General features: G+C 41.3%; 1 protein-coding gene across 2 annotated transcripts in view; it reads left to right on the forward strand.

The window, feature by feature from the left end:
- Positions 1–14769, forward strand: part of PDE7B (phosphodiesterase 7B) — a 251668-nt gene that overhangs the window by 230883 nt on the left and 6016 nt on the right. For both annotated transcript variants that reach the window (XM_018556951.1, XM_018556950.1), the window contains 6 exons: positions 102–197; positions 3785–3885; positions 6371–6502; positions 7113–7204; positions 8899–9043; positions 11541–11637. In XM_018556951.1, coding sequence (XP_018412453.1) covers positions 102–197; positions 3785–3885; positions 6371–6502; positions 7113–7204; positions 8899–9043; positions 11541–11637 — 663 coding nt within the window. The remainder of the gene's footprint in view (positions 1–101; positions 198–3784; positions 3886–6370; positions 6503–7112; positions 7205–8898; positions 9044–11540; positions 11638–14769) is intronic.

A 14769-nucleotide genomic window follows, 5' to 3' on the forward strand; every position in this document is an offset into this window, starting at 1 on the left:
TATATATATGTCTGTGTAATGCAAAATTGCAAAACAGTTATTTGTATTGAATTACTTTGCTTCCTGTGAGTTACAATATCTGTCTGTTTCTTGTTCTACAGGTAACAGCTTAGTTACATTGCTGTGTCATTTATTTAACGTTCACGGGCTTATCCATCATTTTCAGCTTGACATGGTGAAGTTGCACAGATTTCTTGGTAAGACTACATCTTATTGTTTAAATACTGTTTACTAGGCACCTGTATAAAACACAGTACACCCTTCTTATTAGTATAGCTGGGTATTGAAGAGGGTATTATAAAAGAACACTTCCCAAATGTGTTGGGAACATTGGAGACTATCAAGAAATACCAAACCCTACGTATGTAGCGTGCATGTTTTTTTTAGGTCTTCTGATATTATAACTAATGTTTTTCTACTAATCTTGCTAAGCCATTTAAATTGAACTATCATAAAGAAATGATACATACCCAGTCTACTAGCCTAGCTGCTGAACAAACCAACTACAAACATTGTAAAGAACTAAGAAATAGGAACGTCTTTCCCTTGAGACCCCCCACCACCATAATGGACACCTATCGCCTGATTTCCCATTGGTAATAATATATTCAGTAACATATTGTGATTAGTGTTGACCAATTTGCCCTGCATACAGAAGTCATGTCTGTTATGGTCATAGCTCGGGGCATAGCTATATCTAGCAAAAAGACAAATCAATCAATGAACTGTCAGTGCTATCCAGAAAATGTTGCAATTGTGCTAACGTCAGAAATGTTATTCTGTTTACTTTTATCTGAGTCCTCTATAACACAGCCAGGCCTAAGACTGTTCCTCACATGTGGTCTACTTCCAGAAGCAACTAAACTGATAAGAGGCATGTAGAAGCTAAGTTATGAGGAAAGATTAGCTGGCGATTAAGGGGGAATATGATCAGCATTTTTTAGGGATGCACAGATACCAGTGCCTTGGCACTCCACCACTGACCTGAAATCATTAGTCTGTATTGTTATAGAAAAACTGTCACATGACAATAAACAAAAATGTATCAGTAATTGTATCTGTGAGTACTTGGACAAGTATCAGTACTTGTACTTGGTCTGGAAAAAATGGTATCAGTGCATCCCTAATATATACTGTGTATGTAGATATATCATAAATCATATATTAAAACAGGGATGCACAAATCCTGGGAGCCCCATAGCCAATGCTCCCTAAAAATGACAGCTGCCTCCTAACTTTTGGGTTTTTCTCTAGTGTAGTAGCTGGAAAAGTATCTGTACTTGCACCGAGTACTAGGGATGCACCGATATCAGTATCGGTATCTGAGCCAATACCGAGTATTTGGGCAAGTACTCGTACTCGACCAAATGCTCCTGATGCCTATCCCGATACTGGAAATTCAGAGGTAATGATACGGGTAATGACTCGCCCACCGGCTTACTGATTGGCCAGAAAGCCAGCTCCATGGTTCCTCTTCAACTAGTGACCCGCCAGCCAGCTTCCTGATTGGTTGGAAAGCTGGCCAATCAGGAAGCCGAGCGGAGAGTCCTTACCCACCCCCCCGGCTTCCTGAGTGGCCAGAAAGCTGTCTCCATGCTCCCTCGTCACCAGGTGACCCGGCTAATCAGGAAGCTGGGCTACGAGTCACTACACGCCGCCCGGCTTCAGCGAGTACCGTAAAAAAAATATCGGTACTCGATACCAAAATGCCGGTATCACCCTACCAAGTACAGTACTTGGTATCTGTGCATCCCTACCATGTATAAATACATAAACGGTCCATATAGTGAGCTTGGTGCAATATTATTCACCTTAAAATCATTGTGAAGGACAAGGGGGCACTCTTTGCGTCTGGAGGAAAAGAGGTTTAATCTTTGTATGCAGGAAGGCTTCTTCCCAGTAAGAGCTGTAAAAATGTGGAATATGCTTCCTGAGGAACTAGTCCTAATCAGCACAGGTATTTGTTAAATCTTGTAAATGCTCAGAATATAATTAAATATTACAATTATAAGTAAAAATTAGGGATGCACCGAAATTTTGGCTGCCAAAACATATCGACCGAAAATGACACTTTTGGCAAAATGCCGAAAGTACCATCTTTGGCAAAATGCCAAAAGTATTGCTCTGTGTCCTCAATCTCTTTTTCTATTTTAAAAGGAAAAAATTTCTGCCCAGTAAAGTTAAAAAAATTAAAATATTTATTAAAAAAACAATAAATAAAAATAATATATAAAAAAATTAAAGTTTAGAAAGAGATAACTAAGGAAAAATAAAATATAAAAAAATTAAAGTTTAGAAAGAGATAACTAAGGAAAAATAAAATATTAAAAAAATTGAAAAGGTTAGAAAAAAAAATAATTTATGTTTTCAACCTGACATTTTTTTATTTTCAGTTTAAAAATTTCATTTTTGTGCACCTCTAGTAAAAACACCAAAGATTGTTGATCCAGGGAATATCTGAATGTCTTAGGTGATCAGGAAGAATTTGATTTTCTCCCCTGTTGGAGCAAATTGGACTATGCTTTATTAGGTTTTTTTTGCCGTCCTCTGGATCAACTCTGTGTATAGGATTTTGTTTATGGAGGTTTTCTATTTATTTATAATTGTTTTTGTTTTTCTCTATTGGTTGAATTTGATGGACCTCTGTCTTTTTTCAACCTAACTATGTAACTATGTATTTAAGCAGTATCTCAATTGACATCCCAAGCCTGATCTGTGCTCCCTATGTGAATTTTGAAGGTTAATTTTCATTTTTAACTGGAGCGTAACTGGCTGGTGAGTGACTGAACCTATTGGTGTCTACCCAAAACTTAAAATACATTTTTGTGGATTTGTCTTTTATGGGTCTTGGGTTCCAAGAAAGCCTGGTTACATTGTCTTAGTTTGTAAGCCTCATTACAAGACACCAAAAGAATGAATTTTTCATTTTGAGAGCATCTCTACTTTTAAATAACAATGATCTCAGAGCTCAAGACCCATCATTATGATCCATAGTGCTTCATTTCCTTCAGCAGAATATTTATAGTGCCTGAGTATCCCGGAGTTTTACTATTTCAAATAATAAACATTGACTTGTATAAAAATCAAAGTTTAAAAAAGCCACAGGCATACTTTTAAACATAGTCAACCATGTGCTGAGTGACAAAACCTCAAGTGTATATATACACAACAATTTGGAGCATGACTTCATCTAACGTCTGATGCATGGACAGTGTCTATTCATACATGTATGTATTGGATAGAACTGGGTCTCAGGTGGGCTGGTCACACCCCTGCACACCTCTTACTCATCAGCCCCGATCCGCTGTCAGCCTCCTCCACCGTCGGGCCCTGCCTCCTCCGTGGTTGCCGGCAGGCCCACCCTCCTCCAGGCTGGGCCTGGCCTCTACCTCCTCCTCCACTTCCTCCCAGGCCTCCTCCACTGCAGCTGCTGGCTGTCACTGACTCTGCAGCGGCTGTGAGGAGGAATGCGCCACTGCACAGATAACTGACAGGTTGGACAGCGGCGCGTTCCTCCTCCCAGCCGCCAGTGACAGCCTGCAATGCCATAGCGACCCAGGCAGCCTGCACAGCATCAGGGGGACCCCTTTGTTCCTTCTCCTGACTGGGCCCCCCTGTGCCATTCCGCCACTGAACCCCAGCACTATGAATCTAATGTGGGACATTCATAGAGGAATATTTTCAAAGCATTTGAAAAGCATTTCTTGTTTAACATGTTTCTTTAAATGAATACGATTCAATCATTTGTATAATTGTTCACCGAATTGTGACTTATCATTTTCAGTTATGGTCCAAGAAGACTACCATAGCCAAAACCCATATCACAATGCTGTCCATGCTGCAGATGTCACACAAGCTATGCACTGCTATTTAAAAGAGCCAAAGGTATGGTAAACTTTTTTTCTAGGAGATGTCAATTTCATACCAGTTTATTTTCAAAATCTTTATAACAATAATCTCTTGTTAACATTTAATTGGATCGTTTTCTTACTTCATTCCCAGGGACTCCAAATCTCATATTGTGCCTATGAACAGTTTTCTCTAGCCTGCTTAGAAGGGATGCAAACCAATTTTCATTTAAAAATTCCAGCTTGCTAACAATGGAGCAGTACTGTGCTGGAGAAAATAAATAATCTTGCTGAAGTTTACATGTAGTTTCTATTCAGTACAGTGAAAAAGTGTCCTCTGAACTGTGTCTTCCACCATGCTGGGAACTGCTTCAGAATCATTTGTTGGATTTACCTGCGGTTTTAATGCACCATACTGTGAAGGGTCATTCTAAAAAAGACCTTCTTTCCCAGGAAGAGTACAATAAGAGATGCATTTACACTGGGAGATCTCATATTTGCCAGCAAGCTATGCCTACGAGGGAGATGTTAATTATGGTGTCGTTTTATTAAAAAAACAATGCACATTAAGTAAAAAAAGATGTACAACTGTGTTACATTAAACATCACTTTAAAAAAGAGATGAAATGTAATTGTCCCTGGCAGTATCTTCTAGTCTATGTCATGAATGATAATAACAATGCATGTCCATTAAGAGCCAGACTGTTAAGTGTATTAGGATCCTTGCCTATTGTAGGAGACACTGGGAGTCACTGCAAATATAACAGGCCCTTGGAACCACTTGGCCAGAAGTCCAATCCAGCCCTGGGTCTCAGAGTGGCTGTATTACTTTTTACTTTGTATAATTCTACAGGGGTGTGGAAATTTAAAAAATAAACTACTTGTCCAAGGAGTAAGAGGGGGACCAATCTACTTGTCCCTCATGACAGTCTACTTGTCCTGATACAAAAAATAATTTTAACCATGCGAAGAAGCGTTTCTCATTAGTCAGCGTGGTCACCTGACCGCGCTGACCAACGTGTGCTCGCAATTTGCGAGCAAAATTCAAAATCCATACGGCAGTGTTTTGCTGGGCGGCAGTATGGGGTACAGATAGTACACCCGTACTGGCGGAGGGGAAGGACCGTGCACCGAAAGGTAAATATAGCGCTGGGGGAGGGAATGTGGGGAGAGGGGGTTAGGGTTGGCCAGATTTTAGTGATTATTTCTATTTTCCCAAATTAATTGGGAAAGTGAACTTACCCTTTAATGCACATTGTGAGTGTTAGAGAGCACTGCTTATTGACATGTAGATGGCGGCAGGGCCGGGGGTTGGTTTTAATTTTTCCTTTTGTGTTTTACTTTATCACTTAATCATTTTATTTTTTACTTGTCCATCACTTTTAAATTTGTTATTTTTTTACTGTTTTATACATTTTTAACTTTTATGTCATTATTTTTTACTTTATCACTTTTTAATTTTTATTTTATTAGTTTTTACTTTTTTTTATCACTTTTAATTTTAATATTTTTTACTTTATTTCATGGTTTTTTTTGTCCACTTAACTTTAATACTATCATACAGGGGCTAATGAAATCTGCCCTCCAACACAGAATATCGAGCAACTGCATTGTGCTCGATTCTGTGCAGCTTGTGACAGCTGAAATAGGGGGTGCTGTGAGTACACATATATACACATACTGTATGTGAGAATATTAGTTCCAAAATGGTATTTATTATTCAAAAATATTATCCTCCACCATTTTGCTTAGCTAAGGAACCGAACATGCCTCAATTGTTACTGGAACAGGAGTCTCTATTAGAAGGTTTCCCATCTGTTTCATTGCTGGGCCCAAAAAACTACTGTTGTTCCGATGCACACTTGATATGCACTAATCAAACAACAGTGTCTGTATGAAACAGGATTTGAGACGTGTCAGCAACTGGAAGATTTCATACTGCAATTTTTCATAGGAATGCCACAGTTTTCGCCGGCCCATAAACTAATATGTAGGTGACAATGTAGCACAGATATTAGCCGCAGATCTGCGCCTGGTCTTACCAGGCACAGATCTGCACATCAGGCTTCTGATAAATGTCTGTATAGACTGAGGAAGACTTTGCTGGAGGAAGCTGCCTCCTCTCTTTTGTCTTCCCTCTTCCTAGCTAAGAAAAGGGGAACACTAAGGAGGCAGCTAGCAGGTTCCCTATGATGAGTGTACAGACTGACACTTACCAGGGAGGGAGGCAGAGGGCAGCTCTGTGCTCTGCTGCCTGCAATTCGCTTTCCCCTCATCAACCACTTCCTGATCATGGGGTGGGAAGCTGCTAAAGCTTGCTGTATTGCTGCCTGCTCTGTGATGGCAAGCTGGGTGTGCACTGTGTCACTGTGCAGAGGTCCCTGTTTATTAGGGGCATTGTGCACACAAATATACATGGCAAGGCACTGGATTTACCAGTTTCGGCTTTAGTTATGCTTTATCAGGAGTAGTTTTCTTTTTCTCATTTTGTAGAAAAATTAAGATCTGCTTGTTTCTCACAGCTTGCCAGCTATCTCACTCCTCTGGATATAATGCTTGGCCTGCTGGCAGCAGCAGCACATGATGTGGACCATCCAGGCGTAAATCAACCATTTCTGATAAAAACTAAACATCATCTTGCCAGTCTGTACCAGGTGAGAGAAGAGAAACTATTTTTTTCTGCGTTCTTTCTTATATTATATTCCTTGTGCTTTACTTAGTTGAAAATGTCCACTCAAGAAGTAAGCAATCACTTTTTTAGGAATCTCTACCATTTGGTTGCTTCTTATACACAATATGCTGTGTTATGTTAAAATTGAAATGAGCCATCTAGAAAAGGCCAAGTATTGCAGTTTAACTAACAATTAGCAATCACTTTAAAAGTGTAGAGAGGCATATTGTTGCACTGATTTCTGTATTAGATGCAGAACTCATGTCACACCTACCCTTTCTCCATCAAGAGTCATTAGGGATGCATGATGGTGGCACAATAAAGTTGGGCTGATTATTTCACATATAGTGTAAATGAGTACTGTACAAGGAATGAATGCTCATTATTATTATATAGGATTTACATAGCGCCAACAGTTTGCGCAGCGCTTTACAATATAAGCATGGACAGGGAACCAACTATTTGAAACACCAACTGAGAGGTTTGACAACGTTAAATCTGCACTGCATAAACAAACTAGATTAGTTTAGAATGGCGGTGGCTTAGTCTGTTGCCCTAATTGTGAATTAATTATTTTGTTTTCCTTTTTTCAGAACACATCTGTTTTAGAGAACCACCATTGGAGGTCGACTATTGGCATGTTGAGAGAATCTAGGCTTTTAGCACATCTGTCTAAGGAAATTACGTAAGTTATGTATAATTCTAGAGGACCACTCCTAATATGTGTTATCAGAGTTAGAATTTAAAATCAGTTCTTAAAACATAGTCATCTCATCCAAGCATGGCAAAGAATGACCTATGTAATTCTTCATCTCTATTCTAAGGGTGTCTTCAATTAATTTGCTCACACAAAGCATTCAATATAGATGTTGTTTTCATTCAGAACATATCCTTAGTCACACCAATTTCATAGGCATGACTGCATTCCAAAAATGTTGTCTATAAAAGTTTATAGCAGCGTTTCTAAACTTTTTTTCAGTCATGGCACCCTTTAAAAGTATGCAAAATTTTAAGGCACCCCAGTCTAAAATGTAAAAAAATGACCTGTGGCCCCTCCAAATTCATATCAGAACCTTGTCCTAGGTAAGGGTTTAAGAGGGGACCCAGTCAAAAACAATGAGGTTCCTCAATGTCAGAGTCCCCCTTCAAATCGGGAGCCCCCCTTCACATCAGAGTCCCCCTTTACATTAGAAGCCCACTCCTTTTACATCGGAGTCCCCCCTTTATATCAGAGTTCCCCTATAAATTAGAAGCCCCCCCATCACATCAGAGTTCACCTCTCACACTAGGAGCACCCTACTTTCACATCAGAATCCCTCCTTTACATCATGGCCCCCATTCATATCAGAGCTCCCCTTTCATATCAGAAGTAACAGCCGAAGCGCGGAGAAAGGTCGGCCGAAGCCGACCGATCTCCACACAAATGAAAGCTTGGCGGAGCCAACTGTGATCTCATGGCTCGTTCCGCCCAGTTGTAATGACAGATCAGCATCCCCAAATGACCTGGGGATGCTGATCTGTCGTTAAACAATAACAACTGGGTCGGAGCCAGTCGTGACGTCATGGCCAGCTCCGCCCAGTTGTTATTCATTGGCCAGAACCTGCTAGAAAACTCTGGCAGGTGGCGGCCAATAGGAAACAGTTGGGCGGAGCTAGCTGTCCCTGCTAGCTCCGCCCAATTGTTTTTATTTTGCCGGCATCTGTCAGATGCTTCATTCTGCGGCTGGAGCTCGGCGCCTGCTGTCGCGTCGCCGTGTGCGTCGTTTTTAAAGTATTTATTTAAAATATATTTTTTTTTTTACATTTTAAATTCGTTTTTCAACTTTTTTTTCCTGCCTATTTTTTATTCTGCTCACTACCTCGGAGGTACCGAGCAGAATAGCAGAGCCGATTCACTTACTGCCGTTCGGCCCCTATGAGAATAGGGACGAATGGCAGCGAGTGAGCTGCTGGAGCTTCGGCTCAGCCGATCCAGATGTTGGATCGGGTGAGTCGAACTCCTTCTGCTCTTCGGCTCACCTGAACATTAAGAGCATGTTCGGCAGACCGAAGGCAGCCGATGTACGGCTGATTTTAGCCAATGTACGGCTAAAATCAGCCGCACAAGGCTGAAGTGAATAGTCGAACAGTATTCGTCTCAATTCACTTCGGCTCGGTTATTCAGCTAAGTGAATGACCCCCAAACTGTTGAAACCAGAAGTTCAATATGATAGCCATGCAACTACCATATTTAGAAGGAGTTCAACAATGACAGTCTTAATAATCCTCTCAGGAAAGATTTTGTTTCAACTGACAGCAGTGATGAAATCTATAGATAACCAATTAAAAGGCCTCAATATTTTCCAGGGCTGCTCTAACTTTCTCATGTTAACTTTTCAGGCAGGATATTGAGCAGCAACTGGGCTCTTTAATATTATCAACAGATATCAATCGCCAGAATGAGTTTCTGAGTCGTTTTAAAGATCATCTTGACAACAAAGATCTCAGCTTGACGGATGCAGACCACAAGCACTTTATGTTGCAGGTAATAATAGCTGAATGAAGGTAGGCATTAAGAAAGCCATTGCTGCCTAAAGAGTAGGTCATGTACTAGTGTATACTTCAGGGCTTAAACTTCCATTCAGCCCTTTGTGTGTGATACAAAGGTGAGGAGACCAGCTGTGTTATTCTAAGGTCCCATATACCACTCATTAGAAACCTACAAATATATTGTGCTCAACTATAAATTGTATAAAGGCTCTTATTTTGTTGAATGCTGAGCTATTTGGATTTTATGGGCTGTACCTGTAGCATAATATTACCTTCTCTCGCTGTACATTTTAAAATAATTGTGGAACATCTGTGATATGAATACCCGTGTCCCCTTTCTAAATAAATAAAAGCAAAACACACACATGTTCAGCAATTAGTGGAACAATGTTATAGGACTGGTGCATTGCTCCAGGGAACTAGAAAATGGTGATTCAACACATTCAAAACCATATACCTTTGAACGTCAGCCATAATGAATCATGAAGCCTGATTTCTGACAGATATTGGCTTATGCCAAATTATGGCTTCCTACAATACATTCAAACATTTCCCTTAAAAAATATAGAACATTTTATCAACCTGTATTTTCATATCTTTTGTGCTTAATCCATGTGGTTCTAATATAATTAGATCTAATTCCAAAAACAAAAGGTTTCACAGGATCTATGATATATTATGCATTATCTCTTATTCTGGCAGATCTGTTTATATATAGGAATCTTTATTTCATTGATATCATGCCAGATTCACACATATATACTTTACCATGTATGAGTACTATGAGGCTATGAACAACGCACAGTGTATGGTCATCATTGTATTAAAGAAAGACTATAGTGTAGAGGCATTATTCCAATGTAATTTTTTATGGGACCTTCATGTTTTTAAATGTTAACTCTTCAATATTATGCATATATTAAGCAGAGAAGCCTTAGAAAAGCAATTAAAAAGGAGCTCTGTGCTTGATTCCCTGTACTTCCGTGCTCAACAACTGTTGAGACTAGATATCAGCTACCTAGGGAATGCTTTGTGAGAAGGCGCAATCACAATGACGGTGTATACTGCAAAGTAGAAAGTAGAGGCTATGGGGGTTGATTTACTAAAGGCAAATGGACTGTTCAGTTTTCAAGGGGATTTACACTTTGCAGGAGGATTTCCCCCTAACTTAGTGAATGAGGTGAAAATTCACTTTGCAAAGAATTTCCAATCACATGCATGGAAGTCAACAGAGCTTCACCCCATTCACTAAGCCCCCAAAGCGAACAGACTTTTTGCCTTTAGTAAATCAACCCCACTGTTTATAGTAAGCAAACATGGCTGCTAGTAATATAATTACAGGCTATACATTCAAGTCAAAGTTTTTTTAAAGCATTTTTACACAAAATAAATATTTAGATCATTTACTTAACTAAGCTAAGATGACCTGATTTTCAAAATGAAATTCTGGGACACCCTACTAAGCACACCTGCTTTTAATAGAGCTGGAACAATGCCAGGGCTAATAGCAGCATCCTGCTGTTGACAGAACAGGTATGAGGAGGGTGTATGAATGCAGGGGGCAGTAGTATCTAATGCAGAGTTTAGAGGTCCATTGTATGTAATGCCCAGTGCAGGGGTCAGTAGTAAGTAATGCAGTGTTCAGAGATCAATCGTAACATAGAGCTTGGGGGTTACTAATATGTAATGCAGAATACAAGGGTCAGCAGAGAGTAATGAGTGTGAGGTACTACAGACATTACAGTATTAAACCCCTGTCTATTTATTACCGTAATCGCCCAGTGTACATTTCTTACCAGCAAAAATAACTACCCAGGTGAGCATTGTGCAGCAGGGGAAAGGTGGCAACTCTTGCACCTCCTCATAAAGACTCAGAAGCCAGGAGGTGATGTCAGCATGAAACCTGAACACAGCCAGGAGCTAATGGAGATCCACAGGCAGCCAATAAGATAAATCAGCCAATGCCACAGGCAACTAGGAGCTACAGTATATATCTGTACAGGCAAATCTGTGAGATCCAGATGTTCAGTGCTGATCAGATGGCCAGTTTATTTGAGAACAGAAACTGTTAAACAATAGCTTCTGGCAGATGTGTATGTTCATTATATGATCACATTTTATATGGTTTCTGTTCAATATCCAAGCAGATCATTATTCTGTTGAGGAAAGCATTTACTTTCAGTTCCACCAAATTACATCAAGAAAACAATCTACAAAGCAATACAGCGAACATGAGCTGTACTCTTGAATAGAAAGTAAAAAGGTAGTACTACTTCCCTCATTACAGTCTTATAAAACAGTTGTTAATACACAGGACAATGGACATGAGAGCTCAAGAGAGTTATACTGTAGAATTTGTCTGATTAGGTTCACTTGGTCCCAATAGCTGCCTCTAGCAAACAATTCCACATGACATAATTTTGAGATACGATAACTGTACAAGTGAATAGCACAACCATTGTCTTTATGCCTATACTCTTTATGTTTTGCAGATTGCCCTGAAGTGTGCTGATATCTGCAATCCTTGTCGTGTGTGGGAGTTAAGCAAGCAGTGGAGTGAGAGAGTCTGTGAAGAATTCTACAGACAAGGTCAGCTATTGCCAGAAAATTAAGACAGTCCAGCAGCACTGGGCTAAGCCAATGCCTTTCAGCTGTTTATTTAAACTAAGGTTAAAATATCCGCTCAGGACAAGGCTAAGGCCCCAAATCAGTTAGCAAATTAAAAGTTAATTAGCCTGTTTGTGTAATCATTTCTGTAATGGAGTAGGAGTTAGGAAATATAGGCTGCTCATTGCAGACTTGGAGATTTAGTGTACCCATTGCTCTGAGCCTCAAGCTTTCCATATCCTTGTATGGAGCCATCTAAGCTTACCGGCCCCTCCTGCCTCAGTGCACTATCCCTCTTCCTGTTCTTGCTCCACATCCTGATATATAGCTCTGCTGTTTTTCTTTTACTCGCATTTCATTGCTATGTTATTTGGAAAACACTGGTTGTTTTAGCATCCAAGAACTGACATAAATGATCATGCAAGACGAACATTTTTATGGGGCACATTTTAAACATGTATAAATGGAAAATACAAGGTGGCATATGGTATGTATTTTTGCCTCAATGTGCATATCAATATGTGTGCATGTGTGTCCTTAAATTATATTTTAGAAATGCCAGCACAACATATCTGTTTTGTAGAGTGCAGGAGTCCTAACTACAGAATATATGATCTGTAGATTGCAGGAGTCCTAACTTCGAAAATATATGTTGTGTAGAGCGCAGGAGTCCTAACTCCTAAAATATATGATGTGTAGAGTGAAAAAGTCCTAACTCCAAAAATATATGTTCTGCAGAGTGCAGGAGTCCTAACTCCAACAATATATGCTTTTTACAGTGCAAGAGTCCTAACTCCAAAAATACATGTTCTGTAGAGTGCAGGAGTCCTGACACCAAAAATTAGGGATGTCCCGATAGAACTTTTTTAAGACCAAGTACAAGTACTTGCCCTCAGGTACTTGCCGATACCAATTACCGATCCTTTTTGTTCAAGGCACATGTGAAATTTTTTCTAAAACAACACAGACTAATGATTTTAGGGCAGTTTCTCACCCGGGCTAAATACAGATGTCCCCAAAAGCACAATACATCCCAGCAGAGCACAATACATCCCACCACCGCAGCACAATAAATCCCAGCAGAGCACAATAGATCCCGGAGCACAATAATACATCCCACCACATCTGCACAATAAATCCCACAGCATCTGCACAATAAATCCCACAGCATCTGCACAATAGATCTCACAGCATCTGCACAATAAATCTCACAGCATCTGCACAATAAATCCCACAGCATCTGCACAATAAATCCCACAGCAGCACATTACATACCACCAGAGGGCAGAAGGCTGCAGTCTCAGCTGGGCGGCATGTGGATCTCTGCAGGGCTCTCAGTTGATCGGACGGGTGTTCGGGGCTGTACTGTGCTGTGTGAGGGGCTGTCCATGGCTGTGCCCAGTGGCGGAACTACCGCCGGTGCAAGAGCACCGGGGCCTCAGCCTTTGGGGGGGCCCAGCACAGTTGCCGGCCGCTGGATAGCTCTGTATCCAGCGGCCGGCGGGCCCCCAGTCTCTGCTCCGGGAAGGGGAGGGGGAAAACATTTACTTAATGTCACTTTAACCACTTCCGGGCCGCAGTATGTCTATAGACGGCGGCCTGCAGAAGTGGGTAAAACAAGAACACGGCTGCTACGGCAGCCGTGCTCTTGGTACTGCTTTTAACAGCAGGCGGTTGCTGTGTAACTTACAATCGATCTGGTGTCTGAACAGCCGCCGGATCGTTTGTACCGTGTGGTACCCCGCAATGGCCACTGGGTCGGTGGGTCTCCCCGCAATGATCAGAGAGAGATTCAGCCGCTTCCAGCCGCTGATCCCTCCTCCGATCACTGGACCAGGAAGTGCTGTGTATTACATCACTTCCGGTATCACTGTACACAGTCTCCGGCTCTCAGAGCTAGGACAAGAAGCTGGGAAAGCAGATCTCGGCTTCCTCAGCTTGTTTGGGGTCTCTAGGTGACATTAGGGGTCTAAAAGACCCCTGATGCCTCCATAAAGAGGACCTGTCACACCCTATCTTCTATTACACAGGGTGCTTGTTAGTCCACTATGTAATACCAATAGGGTTAGTGTACAAAAAAAAAAGTGTTTAAAAATGAATGTAACATAAAAAAAAATGAAAAAAATGGGGAAAAAATGTTTAAGTCCCCCGCCCGTATCGCCTACGTTCGAAAAACGACAATTGTGCTGAACATGTTACATATCGCCTCGAACGTCGCAGTGAGAGCAATAATGCAATTTTTCTGCCAATACAGCAAAGCATCCCTGCTTTCTTTCCTCCCTGCTGGGCGCTGTTCTGTGTCCGAGGTGGGGAGGATAGAAAGTGAGAACCGGCCAAGCGCTGCGTTTTTTTTGGGGGGGGGCCCAAAAAAAAATCTTGCACCAGGGCCCTTTGTTCCTTAGGTCCGCCACTGAATCAGGGCATTTTCAGGAGTACAAGTACTCCTGAAAATGCCTGGTATTTGCCCCGATACCGATACTCACTGGCGGAACTACCAGGGTTGCAGCGGTTGCAATTGCGACTGGGCCCTGGCTTTCCGCCACTTGGGGGGGGACCAGCGAGGAAAGAAGAGGGCCCCCCCGGGGAGTGCCGCTCCTTCCCTACCGTACAGCCTCATGTATGGGCAGCTGTGCAGCAGGGATGGGAGAGGCTGTCACCAGCATGGCTGGTGGTATTCTGCATTGCTGTATGGTGATTATATAGCAATGCAGAATAGCTCCAACTATGTAGGACTACAAGTCCCAGCAATGCATTATAGTGGGGGGGGGTGCTAGGGGTATTCTGCATAGCTGACTTATTATAATGTATTGCTGGGACTTGTAGTCCCGCATAGCTGGTGGTAGCACCAACTATGTAGGACTACAAGTCCCAGCAATGCATTATATTTTTAAGTAGGGATACACCAGTGCCAATACTGGCCATTTTCACAAGTACTTATACTCATGAAAATGACCCGATACTAAACGCAGATACCGGTGTTCTGTCGAGAACGCCAATGTAGTCGAATTTGCCGACCTCAGCATCTGCGCTTGCGCACAGACCAGTATTATCGAGGAAACCGGGATTTATTCACAAAGTATTTAGTTTAAATTGTTAATTGTGACCGTTAATATT

Source organism: Nanorana parkeri, unplaced genomic scaffold (assembly GCF_000935625.1).
Source record: "Nanorana parkeri isolate BGI_ZX_2015 unplaced genomic scaffold, ASM93562v1 scaffold259, whole genome shotgun sequence".
Classification (NCBI taxonomy): Eukaryota; Metazoa; Chordata; class Amphibia; order Anura; family Dicroglossidae; genus Nanorana; species Nanorana parkeri.